At 44.1% G+C, this 22,500-nt stretch overlaps 2 protein-coding genes across 4 annotated transcripts in view; both read right to left on the minus strand.

The window, feature by feature from the left end:
- kif20ba (kinesin family member 20Ba) overlaps positions 1-17,126 on the minus strand; it is a 32,242-nt gene extending 15,116 nt beyond the window's left edge. For 2 of the 3 annotated variants that reach the window (XM_083544518.1, XM_083544516.1), the window contains exons 1-24: positions 16,904-17,125; positions 16,523-16,653; positions 16,319-16,408; positions 15,907-16,026; positions 13,540-13,678; positions 12,610-12,794; positions 11,480-11,531; positions 11,100-11,309; positions 10,887-10,998; positions 10,497-10,568; positions 9,916-10,062; positions 9,670-9,826; positions 9,312-9,560; positions 9,079-9,218; positions 8,309-8,441; positions 7,884-8,085; positions 7,250-7,299; positions 5,774-5,884; positions 5,425-5,563; positions 4,606-4,674; positions 3,713-4,529; positions 443-581; positions 187-309; positions 29-77 (exon numbers count right to left, since the gene is read on the minus strand). In XM_083544518.1, the coding sequence (XP_083400644.1) occupies positions 29-77; positions 187-309; positions 443-581; positions 3,713-4,529; positions 4,606-4,674; positions 5,425-5,563; positions 5,774-5,884; positions 7,250-7,299; positions 7,884-8,085; positions 8,309-8,441; positions 9,079-9,218; positions 9,312-9,560; positions 9,670-9,826; positions 9,916-10,062; positions 10,497-10,568; positions 10,887-10,998; positions 11,100-11,309; positions 11,480-11,531; positions 12,610-12,794; positions 13,540-13,678; positions 15,907-16,026; positions 16,319-16,408; positions 16,523-16,630 (3,613 nt within the window). In that variant the 5' untranslated portion in view covers positions 16,631-16,653; positions 16,904-17,125. Of the gene's footprint in view, positions 1-28; positions 78-186; positions 310-442; positions 582-3,712; positions 4,530-4,605; positions 4,675-5,424; positions 5,564-5,773; positions 5,885-7,249; positions 7,300-7,883; positions 8,086-8,308; positions 8,442-9,078; positions 9,219-9,311; positions 9,561-9,669; positions 9,827-9,915; positions 10,063-10,496; positions 10,569-10,886; positions 10,999-11,099; positions 11,310-11,479; positions 11,532-12,609; positions 12,795-13,539; positions 13,679-15,906; positions 16,027-16,318; positions 16,409-16,522; positions 16,710-16,903 lie in introns of all 3 variants that reach the window. The other variant, XM_083544517.1, reaches the window with a different exon arrangement.
- Positions 17,127-19,333: 2,207 nt separating this feature from the next.
- The window catches only part of ankrd1a (ankyrin repeat domain 1a (cardiac muscle)), an 8,170-nt gene continuing 5,003 nt past the window's right edge, over positions 19,334-22,500 (minus strand). Inside the window, 6 exon segments of the mRNA XM_083544874.1 lie at positions 19,334-19,443; positions 19,476-19,739; positions 19,771-20,357; positions 21,502-21,600; positions 21,757-21,855; positions 22,257-22,355. Of these exon segments, the coding sequence (XP_083401000.1) occupies positions 20,259-20,357; positions 21,502-21,600; positions 21,757-21,855; positions 22,257-22,355 (396 nt within the window). The 3' untranslated portion in view covers positions 19,334-19,443; positions 19,476-19,739; positions 19,771-20,258.

The following is a 22,500-nucleotide window of genomic DNA, read 5'->3' on the forward strand; positions in this document are numbered from 1 at the left end:
AGGGTGATGCAGGAATAACGCACTGTACCTTTAAGAGCTTGGGCGAGATCTTCGTTCTTAGAAGCAGAAGAACGCGACTGTGTGGAAAGTAAACAAGCACGTTATAAACACGTAATGGCACTTTATTGTGTTCTTAGATTCTTCCTTCTTTAAATAATCAGATGGAGATGAAGGAGCCGTGCTTACGCTCTTGAGCTGCTGGATGGTGCGATCTCGAGCCGAGAGTTCGCTCTGGAGCTGTGACTTCATCTTCTCCACATCACCCAGTTTCTGTTTCAGAGATTTCTCTACATCGCGCAGGGAGCAGATCTGAAGGAACGTGCACACAAACACACACACACACACACACACACACACACACACACACACACACCAGACATTTAAAGGTTTCCATTATATCCGTTTCTGACGGTTCCGAAAGCGACCCATCTGAGCTCCTCACCTCCCTCTGCACCTGCTGAATCTGTTTCTTTGAGTCGACGAGTTTCTCCCTCAGATCAGACGACTCGTCCTCTCTCCTCTGCACGTCTAAGGAGAGACTGGACAACTTCTCACTGCTGCACTTCATCTCGTCCTTCAGCCTTAAAATACACACAGAGAGCATTACAATCCAATAAGGTTGTGAATAATCCACTTCATCAACTTTTGATCCAATCTCCAAGTCGAATAGATCAGACAGATGAAGGAAACTGGTAAATATACGATTAACATAGAGGTTTTTAATTCCTTTTTTAATCCAACTTTGTTAAATTCGGTCAGCAAAAGGATTTGGGATATTAGGATTATTATTAAACCTGGAATGTGTTTAAGCCTGGAAGAGAACGTGATTCCTGACGTGCACTGAAGGTACAGTATCTACAACAATGGTGTTTTTTGTAATCTCAGGAAAAAGAATAGATGGTTTCGCTGGAGATCCAGTTTTAGTTTGGTTCAGTAGTTTAACGTAGGTTTTCTTGATGTAGTTTATCAAAAGAGCCACGAATATTAAATCCCAAATACTTAAATCCACCAGGGCACCTTTTTATGGAACCAGACAGAATTCTGGCGTCACTGTCGATACGTTAATTGGAAATTTTTAGAAATTGAATTTCTAACCTGCACTTTATTCCTCGAGAGGAATTGATTGGGTTCATTAGGAATATTAGATCATGTGTGTATAGAGAGAGTTTGTGTTCATCTGTTCTAAATATTATTCCAGTAATGAATGGATTTGAGTGAATGGCAGTAGCTAGCGGTTCTATAGCGATAGAGAATAATCCCAGTGAGCGCAGACATGCTTGTCTACATCTCCATAGAGCAGGAAGGTGTAGCGACGACTGTATAACACAGGGGTTACAGTAAGAGGGCTGCTTTAGCCGTAGCGGTGTAGAGACGACTGTATAACACAGGGGTTACAGTAAGAGTGCTGCTTTAGCCGTAGCGGTGTAGAGACGACTGTATAACACAGGGGTTACAGTAAGAGTGCTGATTCAGCCGTAGCGGTGTAGAGACGACTGTATAACACAGGGGTTACAGTAAGAGTGCTGATTCAGCCGTAGCGGTGTAGAGACGACTGTATAACACAGGGGTTACAGTAAGAGGGCTGATTCAGCCGTAGCGGTGTAGAGACGACTGTATAACACAGGGGTTACAGTAAGAGGGCTGATTCAGCCGTAGCGGTGTAGAGACGACTGTATAACACAGGGGTTACAGTAAGAGGGCTGATTCAGCCGTAGCGGTGTAGAGACGACTGTATAACACAGGGGTTACAGTAAGAGAGCTGATTCAGCCGTAGCGGTGTAGAGACGACTGTATAACACAGGGGTTACAGTAAGAGGGCTGATTCAGCCGTAGCGGTGTAGAGACGACTGTATAACACAGGGGTTACAGTAAGAGTGCTGCTTCAGCCGTAGCGGTGTAGAGACGACTGTATAACACAGGGGTTACAGTAAGAGTGCTGATTCAGCCGTAGCGGTGTAGAGACGACTGTATAACACAGGGGTTACAGTAAGAGGGCTGATTCAGCCGTAGCGGTGTAGAGACGACTGTATAACACAGGGGTTACAGTAAGAGAGCTGATTCAGCCGTAGCGGTGTAGAGACGACTGTATAACACAGGGGTTACAGTAAGAGTGCTGATTCAGCCGTAGCGGTGTAGAGACGACTGTATAACACAGGGGTTACAGTAAGAGGGCTGATTCAGCCGTAGCGGTGTAGAGACGACTGTATAACACAGGGGTTACAGTAAGAGTGCTGATTCAGCCGTAGCGGTGTAGAGACGACTGTATAACACAGGGGTTACAGTAAGAGTGCTGCTTCAGCCGTAGCGGTGTAGAGACGACTGTATAACACAGGGGTTACAGTAAGAGTGCTGCTTTAGCCGTAGCGGTGTAGAGACGACTGTATAACACAGGGGTTACAGTAAGAGAGCTGATTCAGCCGTAGCGGTGTAGAGACGACTGTATAACACAGGGGTTACAGTAAGAGAGCTGATTCAGCCGTAGCGGTGTAGAGACGACTGTATAACACAGGGGTTACAGTAAGAGAGCTGATTCAGCCGTAGCGGTGTAGAGACGACTGTATAACACAGGGGTTACAGTAAGAGAGCTGATTCAGCCGTAGCGGTGTAGAGACGACTGTATAACACAGGGGTTACAGTAAGAGAGCTGATTCAGCCGTAGCGGTGTAGAGACGACTGTATAACACAGGGGTTACAGTAAGAGTGCTGCTTTAGCCGTAGCGGTGTAGAGACGACTGTATAACACAGGGGTTACAGTAAGAGTGCTGATTCAGCCGTAGCGGTGTAGAGACGACTGTATAACACAGGGGTTACAGTAAGAGGGCTGCTTCAGCCGTAGCGGTGTAGAGACGACTGTATAACACAGGGGTTACAGTAAGAGGGCTGCTTCAGCCGTAGCGGTGTAGAGACGACTGTATAACACAGGGGTTACAGTAAGAGGGCTGATTCAGCCGTAGCGGTGTAGAGACGACTGTATAACACAGGGGTTACAGTAAGAGGGCTGATTCAGCCGTAGCGGTGTAGAGACGACTGTATAACACAGGGGTTACAGTAAGAGAGCTGATTCAGCCGTAGCGGTGTAGAGACGACTGTATAACACAGGGGTTACAGTAAGAGGGCTGATTCAGCCGTAGCGGTGTAGAGACGACTGTATAACACAGGGGTTACAGTAAGAGTGCTGCTTCAGCCGTAGCGGTGTAGAGACGACTGTATAACACAGGGGTTACAGTAAGAGTGCTGCTTTAGCCGTAGCGGTGTAGAGACGACTGTATAACACAGGGGTTACAGTAAGAGAGCTGCTGGATTCTGATTTATGTCACAGTCTGATCCTGTTCTAATGATCTAATGTTATATTCTAACGGTGACCATGTTTCTCTCCACACCGTATTTTTTTAAGGTACATGTATGAGGCACACACCACATGACCTGCCCTCATAGGCCCTTATGTTAGAATAAGATGAGGAATTTGAGTTCCAGATGTGCATCAGTGTGGTTGTTCATAAAAGTAATCAATTCTGGATCTTTTAATAGGTAACCCCTGAATCTCCATCTATAATTAACAGGTGGACCCATAGATTCATCGGTGGACCTCTACTTTACTCTCAGGTACACCAGTGGACTGCAGCTCTGCCCTTACAGGAAGAACTTTTCATCTACTTTAGTAATCAGGTGTGTGTTCATTTCAGGTGTATCTCAGCTCAGGTATTAGACTCACCTGGTCATCTCCGCCTGTCGCTTCTGAAGTTCTGCATCTTTCTGAGCGATGGCTTCCTCGGCTACCGCCAGTAGCTCTCGCCTCCTCTCCACCTCTCTCCTCCGTGACTCCTGCGCTTCCTGTTGGACCGCAGCAAGCTCCGCCTCCTTAGCAGCAAGCTCCGCCTCTCTCTTGGCTAGATAGGCCTTTTTCTGGCACAGCTCAGTGTCGGTCTTCTCGTTGTGTTTCAGTGAGCTCTCCTTCTCCTTCTCCTCCAATTCCTTGATGACACCGTTCAGCTTTTTGACCTCAGCCTGGAGGTTGTCCTGAACATCTTTGTTTTCTAGCAGCTCTCGTTCCAGGATTTTCACTCTCTCGCTTTTGCATTCGTGCTCCTTCTGTAACCTGGAGACCTCGTCACGTGTGGACTTCACCTCGTCAAAACGTCCCGCTTCCTGCATGAGCCGGGACACTTCCTGTTCTAGATTTTTGATGAGCGTGTTTTTGTGCTCGATCTCGGGTCCCTTGCATGTTCTCCAGACAGCGCAGTGTTTCTCTGCAGTGCCCAGTTTCTCCTCCATCTCCTTCATCCTGGTGGTGATGGATTGAAACGTTCGCTGCTGCGCCTCCTCCATCTTCTGCTCAGTTTCTTGTAGAAACGTGGCACAGGATCTCGTCTCTTTTTCCAGCGTTGATTTCAGCTCCTTAATGCAGGACTCCAGAGCCTGGCGTTCCCGTTCCAGATCGGTGATCCGTCCATCTTTCTGATGCAACTCGGTTTGAAGACGATCGACCTGACCTTTGAGCTCAGCCATCGATCGGTCGTTACCCAGAGACCCTGGAGATGGAAGAGCTGTTATGTTAAACGTTTGAATAAAAATAAAAAAGTGTAGAAAGAGCACATTAGAACTGACCTTTGACCTCAGCCATAAATGCCTCCTCCTCTTTCTCCGGATCTTCTGAGATCATGTCCTTGAGAGACCCTTAAGAGAAAATCATTTTGGATCAATAACTCAGCATTAATACACACATTTATATATACAATTAGTATGACCTTTGGCCTCATTTGCATATTCTGATATACATTATGCATGCTTTATTTTATCATTTATAATTGGTTTTATTCTGCATGATGAGATTTTTTTTCTTCATATACTGATCATTGTTTCATATTAAAAAAGAATATTTATTAGCAACAATAAAATCTTCCTGAATTAAAGGATGCTCATTTTAATACAAAATAAAGTTAGAAAAGGGAAATTCTATATTTATAAGCGATAAACATGTATATAAAATATTCAGATGAGTTATAATGCATCAGATTATTTCTATTAAAAATTATATTAGCCGTACTGTCATGGGTTGCCATGCTCATAAATCCCCCCTTTTCCACACACACAACCCAGCTTTAATTTATTATTTTTAATGCTATAAAAACATTATTTTGGGAAAATGTTTCCCATGACAAAGAAATAAATTTCTTTATTCACATTCACACATCAAAACATTTGCAAATAAAAAATTAAATTAAAAGTGTATGTGCTGTACAAAAGTTGAGGGGGGAGTTGTGAGGGGGCGACGTCAGGGGGCGCTGTGACGCTACTTCTTTACGGACGGAAGTCGTTTTCTGCCTTGCAGGAAGCGCCGACCTTTGACTCGATTCTCCTTCCCCACCCCTCTGGTAGAGACGGAGGCTGGAAGGCCGGCTTCAGCAGAAAAGGGGATGCTAGTACCTTTCTTTAAAGGGGGCTGTCCGTGGAGGTCCTCAGGCCCCGCCCCTTCCTGTCTGCGCTTCCGGGTTTCGGGGTGCGGTCGGCGATCTGAGCATGTGCAGCTGCGTTTGTGCTGGAGGAGGTCCTTCATCAGAGCGTGCTGAAACACCAACGCAGCATGAAGGAATCAATAAGAATAAATAAAATAATGCCATTAAAATTATTTTAGAACCTTTAATTAACGATAAACAAATCAAAAGGTGTTTGTTTAGGGCCCACCTCTAAACACATACACAAAAAAAACCTGACAGAAGAATGAATGAGGAGGAAAAGAAGAAAAAGAAGAAGAAGAAGGAGGAAGACTACTCACGTTCTTGGCCCTGTCCTCTACGGCTCGGTCGAGTTCTGCCTGAACTTTAGTGATCTCATCATCTTTCTCCACACACATCGCTATCAGATCACTGAGTCTCTGCTCACGACTCTGCACAGTTCACACACACACTATCAGAATGTATAGAACATTGTGTGTATTTATAATAAATCAGAGCAGGAAACCATGTATATACACAAATGAAGGACAGAAGGAGTTGCATTGTGTATTTGTGGATTTAGAGAAAGCGTACGACAGGGTGGAGAGAGGAGTTGTGGTATTGTATGAGGAAGTCAGGTGTGTCAGAGAAGTATGTGAGGGTGGTGCAGGACATGTATGAGGACAGTGTGACGGCAGTAAAGTGTGCAGTAGGTACGACAGACTGGTTCAGGGTGAAGGTTGGACTGCATCAAGGATCGGCTCTGAGCCCTTTCCTGTTTGCAGTGGTGATGGACAGGTTGAAGGACGAGGTCAGACAGGAGTCTCCCTGGACTATGATGTTTGTGGATGATATTGTGATTTGTGGTGAGAGTAGAGAGCAGGTTGAGAAGAGCCTGGAGAGGTGGAGGTACACGCTGGAGAGAAGGGGAATGAAAGTCAGTAGGAGTAAGACAGAGTACATGTGTGTGAATGAGAGGGAGGGCAGTGGAGGGGTGCGATTGCAGGGAGAAGAGGTGGAGAAGTTCAGGTACCTGAGGTCAACAGTGCAAAGTAATGGAGAGTGTGTTAGAGAAGTGAAGAAAAGAGTGCAGGCAGGGTGGAGTGGGTGGAGAAGAGTGATAGCAGGAGTGATTTGTGATAGAAGAGTATCTGTGAGAGTGAAAGGGAAAGTTTATAGGACTGTGGTGAGACCTGAGATGTTGTATGGATTAGAGACAGTGGCATTGAGTAAAAGACAGGAGGTGGAGCTGGAGGTAGCAGAGCTGAAGATGTTGAGGTTTTCGTTGGGAGTGACGAGGATGGACAAGATTAGAAATGAGTTTATTAGAGGGACAGCACATGTAGGATGTTTTGGTGACAAGGTGAGGGAGGCAAAATTGAGATGGTTTGGACATGTGCAGAGGAGGAACATGGGGTATATCAGTAGGAGAATGCTGAGGATGGAGCCACCAGGTAGGAGGAAAAGAGGAAGAACAAGGAGGAGGTTTATGGATGTGGTAAGGGAAGACATGCAGGTAGTTGGTGTGAAAGAGGCAGATGTAGAGGACAGGGGGTTATGGAGACGGATGATCCGCTGTGGCGCCCCCTAATGGGAGCAGCCGAAAGAAGAAGAAGAGCAAGAAACCATGTGGGTGAATTCAGCCAATGGGAAAGCTGCTAAGAGTAATGCTTGCCCAAGCTTGCTCTGATTGGCTGATGGATATTTAGAGTTTTATAAAGTACACTGTTCATCTCTATACTCTATTTATATGGAGAAATCATTTTACTCATGTCACACTCAACACACAGTGAAAAGTGAAGAGCATCAGGCTTTACCTTCTTCATGTTCTCCAGCTCCTCGACCAGGCCACACTGAGCTTCCACCTCTGAGATCAAGAGTGTCAACATTAATATTTATATTATTACAATAATTATACACACACACACGCACACACACACACACACACATTAGGGTGATAAAAAACTTCTTTACTTTTGGCCTGACTATTCCCCACACATGAGGTTCTTCAGAAAACTGTTCCCGCAAACTTGGAGAAACACACAATTGTATCAGACGCCTTTAGATGCTGGAGCAGGAATTCTTTCCTTCACTTTAACTAAAAGACCCAAACCTGTTCCAGCATTACAATGCTCATGTGCACAAAGCCTGCACAATGCATGAAGATCTGCTTTTCATCGTTTTGAAGACATGGAAGATCTCCTGCTATAGTGCTCCAAACTTATTTAATGCCTATTGATCCACTTCTCCTCTTCACCTACATCAGTACCTGACTTTACTAACACCCCTGTAGGTGAAAGAGCACAAATCTCCACAAACTCTAGTGGAACATCTTCCCAGAAGAGTGGAGCTTATTATAATTGCACATGGGGACTGTGTGTGGAATGGGATGTTCAAAAAGTACACACCAATCTTTCAGCCCGATACTTATCCCTCATGAGGTGCACTCACCCTGGGTTCTGCTCTCCAGCTGCTTCTGTGTCTCGCTGAGCTTCTCAGTCAGCTCCATGACCTTTTTCTCAAGGTCACGAAGTGTTACAGCGTTTCGGGTGCTGCAGGTCACCAGGCATGACTGAGCCGATTCAGCATCCTTCCTAATCCCGACCAGGTCAGAGGACATGGAGTCGAGCATTCCATCTAGAAATGGAGGCTCCTGCAACACACACACACACACACACACACACACACACACACAGTTACTGAAGAACCGCAGAAGTGCGGACTCACGTGAACCTCTTGAGCTGCTGCTATGGAAACAATAACGCATCAGGACAAGGTGATTATATAAACCTGCACACCTTCTGACCAATCACAATCCAGAATAACTTCAACAAGTTGACTCTGCCCCATACCAACAGAAGGTTGGTGATCATCACCTGTGCTTTAGCAGGATCCTCCTCCTCCTCCTCCCGTGGTTCTCTGGTGGTTTTCTCCACTAAACGTTTGAAAATCTCCAGCCGGCGCTCGCACCTCTCCTCCACCATCTCCCGCTCTTTACTGATACGCTCACTGAGATGAGGGAATATGGGGGGGGGGGGGGGGGGGGGGAGAGAGAGAGAGAGAGAGAAAGAAAAAAAAAGGTTTATAAAATCTAAAGCAAAATAACTTTACATAACCACCTACACGCTTAGCAAGAAAGCAGAAGTATAGAGCAAATATAGCAGTGTGAAAAAGTGCAGATCGGGTAGAGGGCGCGAGTGCAGATCGGGTAGAGGGCGCGAGTGCAGATCGGGTAGAGGGCGCGAGTGCAGATCGGGTAGAGGGCGCGAGTGCAGATCGGGTAGAGGGCGCGAGTGCAGATCGGGTAGAGGGCGCGAGTGCAGATCGGGTAGAGGGCGCGAGTGCAGATCGGGTAGAGGGCGCGAGTGCAGATCGGGTAGAGGGCGCGAGTGCAGAGGGCGCGAGTGCAGATCGGGTAGAGGGCGCGAGTGCAGATCGGGTAGAGGGCGCGAGTGCAGATCGGGTAGAGGGCGCGAGTGCAGATCGGGTAGAGGGCGCGAGTGCAGATCGGGTAGAGGGCGCGAGTGCAGAGGGCGCGAGTGCAGATCGGGTAGAGGGCGCGAGTGCAGATCGGGTAGAGGGCGCGAGTGCAGATCGGGTAGAGGGCGCGAGTGCAGATCGGGTGGATTGAATGAGGACGTCGTACTTGTAGTCGTTCTGCATCTGAGTGAAAAGCTCTGAGAACTCTTTAGTCACTTCCTCTCGGATTCGACCCTCCACAGCTACGACCTCCACCCTCGTCATCCTCAACTGTTCCTGCAGCTGATCTAACTGCAGAAGCTGATTCTACACACACACACACACACACACCCACACACACTTTAGCACCATCAGCCGTAAATGAACAGAAATTAATAAAGGTCACGACCCCATGCTGACCTCATACACCTCCTTATCCAGCAGCACAGTCTCTCTCCCCTCCTCCTCCTGTAAAGTGTCCTCCAGCAGGCTTTCCTCGTCCTCCTCAGACGCCTCGTCTTCGTCCCCGTCTCCCCGGCTGTGCTCCCATCGCACCAGGGACGTGCGCCTCGCCTCCCGCTGAGTCGCCTTGTTAATGATGAAGGACACCTCCCTCGCACTCCTCTTCACCACCAACGGGATGACGGCAGGAACGCTGAGGACCACCACCTGAGAGAAGAGGAGACGCCACGGCAACGCTCAATTCTGATTCGTCAGGAACTGTTACAGGATCTAACGTGCTAACGTTCCCATAGCAACCACATGCACTCCTTCACACCTTCTGTGCCACGGCAGAGAACTTGAGAACGTTGAGCGTCTCGTCGTACATGGAGGCGCACTGGTTGATGTTGACGATCATGGCGGCTCTCCCGCGGCCCGTGAAGAAGCCCTGCAGGTAGTGCGTGAGTTTACTCTCCCTGAACGGCACGTGATGCCTGCGTGGTGGGACGGTGATCGTTTATTATTGACGTGGACAAAAGAGAAGGACGAGAGGGGAAGTGTGAGGAACACGAAGAGAACACACCTGGCCTGCTGACTGCCTTTCAGAGCGTTGATGCATTTCCCCAGGCTGAGGAGAGACGTGTTGATGTTTCCTGCCTCCTTCAGTCGATCTCCTTTATTCTGAGTTTTACCGCATCGCTCCGATCCGGCCAGGTCACACAGGGACAACCTGCGCGCACACACACACACACGCACGCGCACACGCGCGCACGCACGCACGCACGCACGCACGCACGCACGCACGCACGCACGCACGCACACACGCACGCACACACGCACGCACGCACACACGCACACACGCACACACGCACACACGCACACACGCACACACGCACACACGCACACACGCACACACGCACACACGCACACACGCACACACGCACACACGCACACACGCACACACGCACACACTTACAATCAATAATGAAAATAATACCCGTATTTATAATCATCCACATTCTCATCACATTAACCACATCATTTATTTTACAGTTTTATAATTTATTAATTCAATTTTATTTGTAAAGCACTTTTAATAATGCACATAGTGTGTGTGTGTGTGTGTGTGTGTGTGTGTACACACACTAGTGAATAGACACTCACTCACTGACAGACTGCACACTGAGAGAGGCCACGTCCTCAATCCTCAAAATCCTCACCGTGAAGATACTGTGACTGAGAGACGGGGAAAAGAGAAGAAGAAAAAAAAAAAAAGAAAAGAATGATTTTGAACTTCTCCTGTGTAATTTGGAGCTGTGGGACTTTAGTGTTTAAAGCATTGGACTTTGGACCAGAAGGTTATGAGTTCAAATCCCAGCCACACCAGGCTGCCTCTCCTGGGCCCCTGAGCAAGGCCCCTAACCCCATACCTGCTCATTTGTAATAGATAAATGCAAGTCGCTCTGGATAAGTGCTCCTGTAGACAGTGTGTGTGTATATGTGTATATGTGTGTGTGTGTGTGTGTGTGTGTGTGTGTGTGTGTGCGCACTCACCTCCTGCTGGACAGCTGGTTGAGTTTGGTGGATGAAATGCTTTGGTTCTTTTTGCCCAGCTTCATGACTTTAAACGCTTCATCAGAGCTGTTCACCTGCACCCAGCGCAGATCTGATAACCACACACACACACACACACACACACACACGCGTTACTACAGTAATATATAAATATAGCTGCAGTAGTGTAAAGAGAGATGCTGCAGGCGCTACCTTTGATGAACGAGTTCCCCTTGGTGTCCTGACAGAGGCGCAGGTTGACCCGGCGGCTCGCGGTCCCGCTCGGCTGCTCCAGTAAATCGTGGATGTTCTCGTTGTAGATCTCGCAGAACGACACCCACACGGAGAACCTGGAGCGGAGACCCGCGTCTGTGATAAAGCTCCTGTCGCACGTCGAGCTGTCGGGATCGGCCAGGTCCGAACCTGCGGGTGGGGGAGGGGCACGGTTACCCGTCGCTGATACCGTGTGCTGAGATCAGTGTGAGGACGATAACGTCCGATAAACCGCCATGGATCATTTATAAACGTACACACACACACACACACACACACACACACACACACACACACACACACACACACACACACTTTACCTTCAGATCTGGAGCTAGAGCTCAGGCTGCTTGTGTTTTTCTGAGTATCGTTCTAAAGAGAGAGAGAGAAATAAAAATCACACACAGTGAGTGTAACATTGGGCAGGGGGCAACGGGGAAAGAAAAAGAAAAGGAAAAAAAAGAAAAAAGCACAAGTTTTTTCACACTATTGTAATTATTAAAGGTTGACCGATTCATCGATTTTGCCGATTCATAGTTTTCCCGGTGTTGCATTAAACAGTACGAGAGCGGCCTCTAGAGGCGAAACACTGACGCAACATGCTGTTTATTTTTTTGTGTAATTTTTATTTTTCCATTTTGGATGCAACTGTATTTATTTATTTATTTATTTATTTATGTCGGTGTTACCTTTTGGTTTCAGTTTGAATGCGACCAGATTTTCCTAAATATTTATTCATATTCATCATTTTTTTAATTATTCAGAACTGTTCATCTTTGTAAATAAAGCGCTGTTTTATAAGGAGTGTTCTGTGGATTTTTTTCTTCTTTAAATCCATTATCAATTTTAAATCGGTTGATTAATCGGTTAGCAACATATACGAGTCGAACTAGCAATCGGTATCGGTAAAATCCACTATCAGCAGACCTCTAATTATTATAGTGTATTAAAAAGTATGATTTTATACATCACACCTGCGTCAGCTAGAAACTTCAAGAACAGTAAGATACACATCAGGTGATTTAAAAATAAAAAAGCCTGATAGAGCATTAAAGGTACTTTTATTATTATAATTATAATATCAGGGTACTTCTGTTTTTTTATTCTTTACCCTGAGCACTCATTTTACTTCCCTGGACATTTCCGTGTGCTTTACCTTTTATGGAGTTTTGTGGGCGTCACTATATGCAAATGAGAAGGAATAATTAAAAAATAAAGTAGTAGAAATATTTATGAATCAGGTGGGGATTTATTAGTTTGTTTGGGTGGTTGATTGTTGAACCCCAGTGAGTTTATTAGACTACTGTTGGTGCTTGTTTTCTCATTTCCACACTGGGAGTGATGACTGTCTCGTTTCTCACGTCCCCGTAAACTCCATTCACATGTGAATAAATAAATAAACCTCCATGGTTTTCTATACGACCTCGTTGAGAAAGGTTTTCTCTCTCACCTCTCTGAGGAGCCTGAGGAGGTTGCGTTTGCTGATGTTCTCCTCCACCTGCTGCTCCTTACTGAGCTTCAGGATGTCCTGAAAGCGGTGAGGCTTAACGCTGGCCTGAGTGAAGATCCGACCCTCCAGACTGCTGAAGATCATGTTCAAGGAGCGCGGCAAGACGCCTACGTCATGTTCTGGTCCTGAAAAACACACACCTTTGTTAAATCTTACATTATATCATCTATTCATTACACAACCTGCAGCATCTCTAATGCTTTAGTATGATACAGTTTCCATAGCAACGATTCATTTACAGGGATGTAGCGAGATGTGACACTGGAGACTCCTTCCCATCCCTGTAAATGTTTTGCTGCAGTCAGAGCAGTTTTTTCTTAGTAGAGTTTGACTGATGGTGGACTTTTTTTTAATGAATACTGTGTATATATAGTAAAAAAAAAAGAAAAGAAACGTAATGTAGTTCCGAACTTTATTACAAAAAATAATAATCATAAAATTCATAAAAATTTACTAAATTAAATAAATATTTAAATTATACTAATAAATAAAGGAAAATTAAAAGACATGCACTTAAACTGAAGCAAATTAACAGTTAAATAAAAACCTGAGGCTGCTCTCGTACGTATAACGACCCGGAAAAACTATTAGTAGGGGTTTTTGCTGATAGAGCCAGCAATTAACTACCTGCAATGTTTAATCAGCAAAAGGGATAAATTGGTCAACTATTTGTTTTGTTTTTTCAAGGGGGAATGAACATTTATAGTGGCTATAATGTAAATGTAACTAAAATGATAAAAACGATTTCTTAACTAAATAATGAATTGCTATTCTTGTTAAGTATTAATGGTGTGATCTAGTGGAGATATACAGTGTGTATAAACTGCTTGAGGAGTAAAAAAAGAAAAAGAAAAGAAGTCACTGTCAGACCTAAGAAGGTGAAGGTCTTCCCCGCATTTGTGACTCCATATGTAAAGACCAGAGAGTTCCTTCCCTCCAGAACATCTCTGACCAGATTCCTCACCGTGCCGTCAAACAGGTCCTTCTGTGACGTGTCTGCTCCGAAAACCTACACACACCCACACCCCAAAGAGTGTGAACAATGACTGCTAAATACCACAAATGTAAAAGTAAGATCTCTGAAGTAGATCTTAAAAGAAGAAAAAGACTGAAGTTTAGAAGACAGAAAGCAGCTAGTAAAATTTACGTCAATATAATCTTAAAAAAAAAAAAAAAAAAAATTCACTTTTTTTTTTAAATCCATAAACCCAAACGATCCACTCATTACACTAACTCAGTGATCCCCAACCTTTTTTGCACCATGGACCGGTTTAATGTGGGACAATACTTTCTCAGACCGGTCTTTATTGTGTGAAGGATAAATGCGACAACAAAGTGATACAACCATAAAAACTGGTATTTTATAAATATAATATTAATCGTGAATCCACCGTGTTGTTTTTTGTTAATTTTTTCTCTTGGGTGTTTGAATGTAGCAGTAATGTATTGTGTGTTAGCAGCCGGAGCTCCTTTAAGAAGGTAGCGGATGGAGGTAAGTCATGTAACCGGAGCTCCTTTAAGAAGGTAGCGGATGGAGGTAAGTCATGTAACCGGAGCTCCTTTAAGAAGGTAGCGGATGGAGGTAAGTCATGTGACCGGAGCTCCTTTAAGAAGGTAGCGGATGGAGGTAAGTCGTGTGACCGGAGCTCCTTTAAGAAGGTAGCGGATGGAGGTAAGTCGTGTGACCGGAGCTCCTTTAAGAAGGTAGCGGATGGAGGTAAGTCGTGTGACCGGAGCTCCTTTAAGAAGGTAGCGGATGGAGGTAAGTCATGTGACCGGAGCTCCTTTAAGAAGGTAGCGGATGGAGGTAAGTCGTGTAACCGGAGCTCCTTTAAGAAGGTAGCGGATGGAGGTAAGTCGTGTGACCGGAGCTCCTTTAAGAAGGTAGCGGATGGAGGTAAGTCGTGTGACCGGAGCTCCTTTAAGAAGGTAGCGGATGGAGGTAAGTCGTGTGACCGGAGCTCCTTTAAGAAGGTAGCGGATGGAGGTAAGTCGTGTGACCGGAGCTCCTTTAAGAAGGTAGCGGATGGAGGTAAGTCGTGTAACCGGAGCTCCTTTAAGAAGGTAGCGGATGGAGGTAAGTCATGTAACCGGAGCTCCTTTAAGAAGGTAGCGGATGGAGGTAAGTCATGTAACCGGAGCTCCTTTAAGAAGGTAGCGGATGGAGGTAAGTCGTGTGACCGGAGCTCCTTTAAGAAGGTAGCGGATGGAGGTAAGTCATGTGACCGGAGCTCCTTTAAGAAGGTAGCGGATGGAGGTAAGTCATGTAACCGGAGCTCCTTTAAGAAGGTAGCGGATGGAGGTAAGTCATGTAACCGGAGCTCCTTTAAGAAGGTAGCGGATGGAGGTAAGTCATGTGACCGGAGCTCCTTTAAGAAGGTAGCGGATGGAGGTAAGTCGTGTGACCGGAGCTCCTTTAAGAAGGTAGCGGATGGAGGTAAGTCATGTGACCGGAGCTCCTTTAAGAAGGTAGTGGATGGAGGTAAGTGATGTGACCGGAGCTCCTTTAAGAAGGTAGTGGATGGAGGTAAGTGATGTGACCGGAGCTCCTTTAAGAAGGTAGTGGATGGAGGTAAGTGATGTGACCGGAGCTCCTTTAAGAAGGTAGTGGATGGAGGTAAGTGATGTGACCGGAGCTCCTTTAAGAAGGTAGTGGATGGAGGTAAGTCATGTGAGCGAGGCATCATGACCTGCATCAAGAGTGAGTCATAGACAGATGTGGAGGAGAAAATCCGGGAATTTTCCACAATAAAACATCGTTCAGAATCAGATCATAAATAAAACAGAAATAATGTAAGTTATGTCTTCTTTCTGTGTGGCCCCCTGGTACCAACTGACCCGGAGACCGGTGGTTTAGGACCACTGCTCTAAATGACTCATTTTAGCTATTCGATTCACACCTTATAAAAGTAAATGACTTTATTAAAAAAAAAAAGCAAAAAAGGTCATGTGAAGGACAAATCATTTGAAAAAATCAAGCATGCACAGAAATCACCTGAACACTTAAAAAGATCAATATTTGACCAATAACTCAAATTGAAACATCAGTAGTGTTTCTAGTGTCACTTGGTGGTGGTTTATGTGATTCTCCAACACACACACACAGACAGAAAGAGCGAGAGAGAGAGAGCGAGAGAGAGAGAGATGGACAGACAGAGACTTGGTGGACCAGAGTTTGACTTTCACACTACAGTGCACCTGGAAATGTTTATTTGTCTGATTTGTTCTTTAAAATACCTGAGAGAACTGAAAGCGCTGTGCCGTCTGGGGGAGGGGTTTATCACTGCCTCGGGCTGAGAGAGACGACCTCGGGGCTTTCAGGAGGACCGTGTCAGGAGGCTGGATGTTGATGCAGTCCTTCATCAGAAAAAAATAAACCCAGAAAATAATGCAGAAATACAACTCCTGGGGACACCTGGGTACTCGCACACGCCCTCACCCGGGGGTCTCACACCCTCGACCTCTCCCTCACCCAGGGGTCTTGCGCGCACACACACCATCACGCTCTCCCTCACCAGGGGGTCTCTCACACACACACACACACACACACACACACACACACACACACACACACACACACACACACACACACACACACACACACACACACACACACACACACGCTCTTCCTCACCCAGGGGTCTCTCACCTGGGATTCTCCGCTTTCAATTTCAGCCTGCGAGAACGGCCGTATCCGGAGATACACCTGTAAAAACTCTCTGTCCAAACAGCTGGAGTCCTACACACACACACACACACACACACACACACACACACGATAAACTTCCACCCAACACAAACACAGCACACCGTTGCAGGTCAGCCAGTCCCAGGTGAAATGAGATGATCTCACCTGAGCCTCTGCGATTTCAGTCAGATCGAAGCGAAGGTCTCTCCTCAGATCTTCTACCAGGATGGTCTCAGCCCTGGGCACCTTATCATTAAAGCATGACTCCATCATGGTGCTGTGTGGTTTTCACACACCTGGAAAACACACCTGGGGTCACCTTACAGTGTCACCTGCACCTGGCAGCACAGCACTGCTTCATAAATAGAAATAAACAATTAGTAGCATTTACACGTCATTAATAATAATAATAATAACAATAATAATAATAACAATAATAATAATTATTATTATTATTCAGCCCTACCTAATGTCAATGCATGCGTCACTTCCGGTTGATTAATTTGTATACATTCCTGACACTTGTATGTGAATGAAGGAACTCACCTAGATGGCAGTTTCACTCCACCGGCAATACAAACTACAGCTCCAAACCCGCTAATTATTCCGCCAAGCAGCTGAAACACCTCCAGAGGAACTGATATCATGGAAATCTCAGCTAATCAGAGAAGGGTTTCTGCTCCATCACGCAGCGGTTCTGTAGCGTTTCGGTCCAACTGCCATTTACTTCCTGAAACCCAGACCGGCGCGCGGTCTTCTATTCAAATCGGGCCAATCAGCGTGCAGAACGTGCAGGGCATGATGGGAACGCGTGTTCTAGGGGATCACGACTGCGCGAGATTTGCGCAATGTTATTTTTTTTGTCATTTTAAAAAAAAAATATTGTGTAGATTTTTTTTTTTTTTATATATATATAACGTATATTGTAAATAATAAAGGTTTCTTATGAAAGACAGAAAAAGATCTTCTATGCAAATCCCTGCTAATATTTCTTATGCACTTACACAAACACATTATATTTGAATATTATTTTACAATTTCTTATGCATTTGAATGATATTTTTTTAGGATGTTTTGTATGGAGTCCTAAGAGCTCGTGCATTATAATTTCTCTTTCTTTCTTGTTATCATGACTTAATTTTCTCGTGATTAGAACATAAATCATTTTGTTTCCTCGTAATCAGGACTTATCTTTTCTGTGTATTTGGCATAAGAGCATGTTCCAGGCAGCATCATGTATAATAATCATTACTATTACAAACAGTCGTGTTAATATTCATGATGCTGCATGACACGTGCTTTTAACAAAAATCCTTATGTTGTGATCACGAGAAAGTTATGCCTGGATAACGAGAAAACAACATTTGTTAAATGGAGATCACAAGAAAACACGAAAGAAAAACGTATTATAATGTATGGCCTCTTTGGACTTCTGTAGTTTTGTGATGTTGGTTTCATATCCTATATTCATATAATAAAATAATATAATTACAATCTGATTATAAACCTTAATTCTGAGTTAATTGAGACATAAACACCCATATCTATATGCTCACCTTTATTGAGGTGCAAATGACTCATTTGGTGTTGCTTTAGTGAAATCAGTCGTTTCTTTTTATTAACGAGGATAAAAATGTAACTGGTGAAACACGCAGCGAGTCACCAATCAGGATCAAACGCACGCTCTGTTTTACACGTGTTCTGATCGGCGCTCGGTGCATCTACTGATCACCAACATACAGTTCAGCATCAGTTTAAGATCAAGCAGATCATTTAGAGAGGAATAAATGATGAAGAAACTCCAGACTGGAACTCACAACCACACACGTGACCTCATTTACACGTTTTATTTTGAAGTAGTTAAAAAGAAGGTTTTGGGCTGATGATAATTTTTATAGACATCAATCAGTGTTTGCTGCACTGCGCAATTACTCTGAGTTATCTCAGTTATACAGCTGAGCAACAGAACATTAGCATGAAACAGCATCAACCAAAGCTGAGATAAATATCACACACCTATGTGAATTATGAAGATAAAATGATTGTACACTCTGGATAAGGCCGTCTCCTAAATGAGGTAAATGTAAATATACAAAACTCAGGTGCAGATTTAGATCTTTAAACCACAAGCAAAAGGTGAGAGTGGTGGGAGAAACTTTTAAAAACTCTAAAAATCTATCTATCTATCTATCTATCTATCTATCTATCTATCTATCTATCTATCTATCTATCTATCTATCTATCTATCTATCTATCTATCTATCTATCTATCTATGAGGTGGTATCAAAAGTTTTGAGACTAGTTTTGTAAATTTTTTGTAGTAGAGACAAGGTTCGTAACACTCCAACAGATGGCAGCACAAGGCTGCACGCACAGTCACAGGGAGCCCTGACCTTCATATATCAGTGTGCCAAAAGACATCATCCTGTGTACATCTAAAGCTGTGCAACTGGTGCTATTGTGTCTGTCTCAGAGCTTCTCTTCACATGTGATTTTCTCACTGGAAAGAACTTGATCTCACTTCAGCACCCACCCTACTCTTTAGATTTGGCTCCTGTGGACTTCGCCCTCTTCCCGAAGATTAAGATGCAGCTCAAAGGTTGCCGTTTTGACACCATTGCGGAAAACCGGTCACAAAAGGTTCTTCAACAAGCATCAAAAAAAGTTCCAGAAGAACACTGGGAGCAGTGTATTACTGTGCAAGGGGACTATATTTTATGGGATCATTTGGAAACTCCAAACGTTTTGATTCCACCTTGTATCTGTCTATCTCTCTGTCAATTATTTCAACATGTAAGTACATAATTAACAGAACAAACAAACAAAAAAAAAAACAAGTTGAAATTTCAAAACAAAACTAAATTTTTATTTTTCAAATTTTAATAAATAAATAAATAAAGCAAATAACTTAATCAGAAATGGAATCGAGCAAGTCGGAATAATAACACTGAAAATAAAAATACATAAAATTGAAATAAAGATCAAAACAGGTTCTTTATGAAATCTTTAAAATCTCAAAAACAACATCTTTGAAACTCTCATTACCTTCATCATCATCATCATACTGAGAGTGACAGGTCAAATGCTAACCGGCGACACACACGCACACACACACACACACACACACACACACACACACACACACACACACACACACACACACACACACACAAACAAGCAAATAAATAAATAAAAAGTAAAGTAAAGTACAGACTGTGTAAGACTGCAGAAAGGACATTACTCATAATATTATATTGATGTCACCCAAATGAGGATGAGGTTCTGCTTTTGAGTCTGGTTCCTCTCAAGGTTTCTTCCTCACAACATCTAATGGAGTTTTTCCTTCACCACAGTCGTGACGACTGTGGTGAAGGAAAAACTCTATTAGATAAATGGTGCTCATCAGATAAACACACATCATTCATCTTAACTGTTAAATTCTGTAAAGCTGCTTTGAGACAATGTCTGTTGTGAAAAGCACAATAGAAATAAACTTCACTTGACTTGAAAGCATGAGAATTTAATTCTCTGCGTATTCACCATCATTCAATCAAAAATATTTCTATAAATGTTTGTGCTGTAGCGACGCGGCCAGCGGAAATAAAAAAAAATACAAAAGGTCACTGTGTAGCCGAACCCTGTCATCACGTCATCAAGTCAAGAAACATCCTTAAAATCACATAAACAACTTTCTGAAATCCATCAGCTTCCTGATTCTCTCAGTTCACACAAGTACACAAGCGATTAGAAATGTTGAAAAAATGCATCATGATCAATGAAATTACAATCAAATCTGATCACCGTGCATCTGATTCCTCAACGTGAGTGAGATGTGGTGAAGCCTGGAGGTTTTTTTTCGCAGTTTGGTTTTTAATGACCAGGTCGCTCCCTTTTCTCTCTTCACTCGTTAACAGGGAGCGTCTGCTCTTTAAAGTCACTCATGATGGTTTTGGCTCCATTCTGCCACGACAGCAGATTCTCCATCGGCGTCTTCCCGTCCTGAGGAACACACCAGGAATCATCAAATACGCATTATACAACACACACAACACTGCAATCTGAAAAACACAACATACAAATCAAATACTGAATACTGACTACTGAGCGAATATTCCTTCTGACTGATTCACAGATTAGTAATGAGGAACCGCTCTCACTGACGCTCACTGTGACGCTCCCACCACCGTGCTTCACAGCTGTCAGGATTATACTTAAATCTACAAACCTTTTACTTTTGGGCTCATCTTGCATGTTGTGTGTTTTGGCCACAAGATGCTCACATACACCCCCCCCCCCCTTTGCTTATTATCTGTTATGACTTCCTCAAGGTCTGATCTCTCCTCTGTGTGAGTGTGTGTGTGTGTGTGTGTGTGTGTGTGTGTGTGCACGTGTACATGTGTGTGTGTGTGTGTGCGCGTGTGCATGTGTGTGTGTGTGTGTGTGTGCACGTGTATATATGTGTGTGTGTGTGTGTGTGTGTGTGTGTGTGTGTGTGTGTGTGTGTGTGTGTGTGCACGTGTATATGTGTGTGTGTGTGTGTGTGTGTGTGTGCGCGTGTGCATGTGTGTGTGTGTGTGTGTGTGTGTGTGTGTGTGCACGTGTACATGTGTGTGTGTGTGTGTGCACGTGTATATGTGTGTGTGTGTGTGTGTGTGTGTGTGCGCGTGTGCATGTGTGTGTGTGTGTGTGTGTGTGTGTGTGTGTGCACGTGTACATGTGTGTGTGTGTGTGTGTGTGTGTGTGTGTGTGTGTGTGTGTGTGTGTGTGTGTGTTCGCTTACATTGAGTTTGAAGTTGTGTTGCGTTTTCTGTGTGAGTTTTTTGCTCTGTGTTTGATGTTGGTGTTAGCACCCTTTCATCCATTTATTTATTTATTTATTGTCTGTCTGGTTCTCTGTCTCTCTGTCTGATTCTCTGTCTGTATCTCTGTCCATCTGTCTGTCTGGTTCTCTTTCTCTATGTCTGGTTCTCTTTCTCTATGTCTGGTTCTCTATCCATGTGTCTGGTTCTTTGTCTGGTTCTCTAGCTATCTGTCTGGTTCTCTGTCTGTCTGGTTTTCTGTCTGTCTGGTTCTTTGTCTGTCTGTCCTACTGGTTCTCTGTCTGTCTGGTTTTCTGTCAGTCAGCGATATTATTGGCACTCACATTATTTTTGCTTTTGATGTTAGCGCCGTACATCAGCAGCAGTTTGATCATCTTGAACCTGTTGATCCTCACTGCGTCATGTAATGGTGTGTCTCCATCCTACACACACACACACACCACACACACACACACACACACACACACACACACACACACACAGTCAGTTCTGAAATTCTGAATATATATATATATATATAATTTCTGTGTTGTACATATATTTTCTTTAACAGCAGTGTGTTATGATGCAGTTCTTACTCTGTCTCTAGAGTTAATATCGGCTCCGCAGTGGATCAGATGCTCAGCGCACTCGTAGTGACCCGTCCGGACCGCCACGTGCAGCGGTGTGCTGAGTAACTACACACACGTGCACACACACGTGCACACACACACACACACACACACACACACACACACACACACACACACACACACACACAAAGCACAGTTGGATGTTGTAAACATAAGGTTCTTGTATTATGTTCAGGGTTAAAGAGGGGCAGAATGAGGGGAAATTCAAGCTAATTATTAACCATTTATACTCCTAATTAATTAATAACATCACAATTCAGGACCAAAACCCCTAAAAAAATCAATTATCTACATAAATATATTTATTATACTCTATATCAACACTTATAATTTCATATTTTTTATTAACTGTGTATTTTTTTCTTCTTATTTATAGAATTATTATATTTTCTATTTATTTTTTGGTCATTTTTATATTTGCATTTCTGTGAGGGTTTTTTTTTAACCTTGTCTCTGGTGTCCAGTTTTCCTCCTTCATTAAGCAGAAGCTCCAGTGCAGGAAGACTGCCTCCTCGACATGCCCAGTGTACTGCAGTGGCATCCAACTACACACACACACACACACACACACACACACACACACACACACACACACACACACACACACACCAACAATCACAGATTATTACTGTATTACAGAATGACAGCATGGTTTTTTTATCCTTTTCTAACTACATTCACTGCTAGTTC

The sequence above is a fragment of the Silurus aristotelis genome (assembly GCF_946808225.1).
Source record: "Silurus aristotelis genome assembly, chromosome: 6".
NCBI classification, from domain to species: Eukaryota; Metazoa; Chordata; class Actinopteri; order Siluriformes; family Siluridae; genus Silurus; species Silurus aristotelis.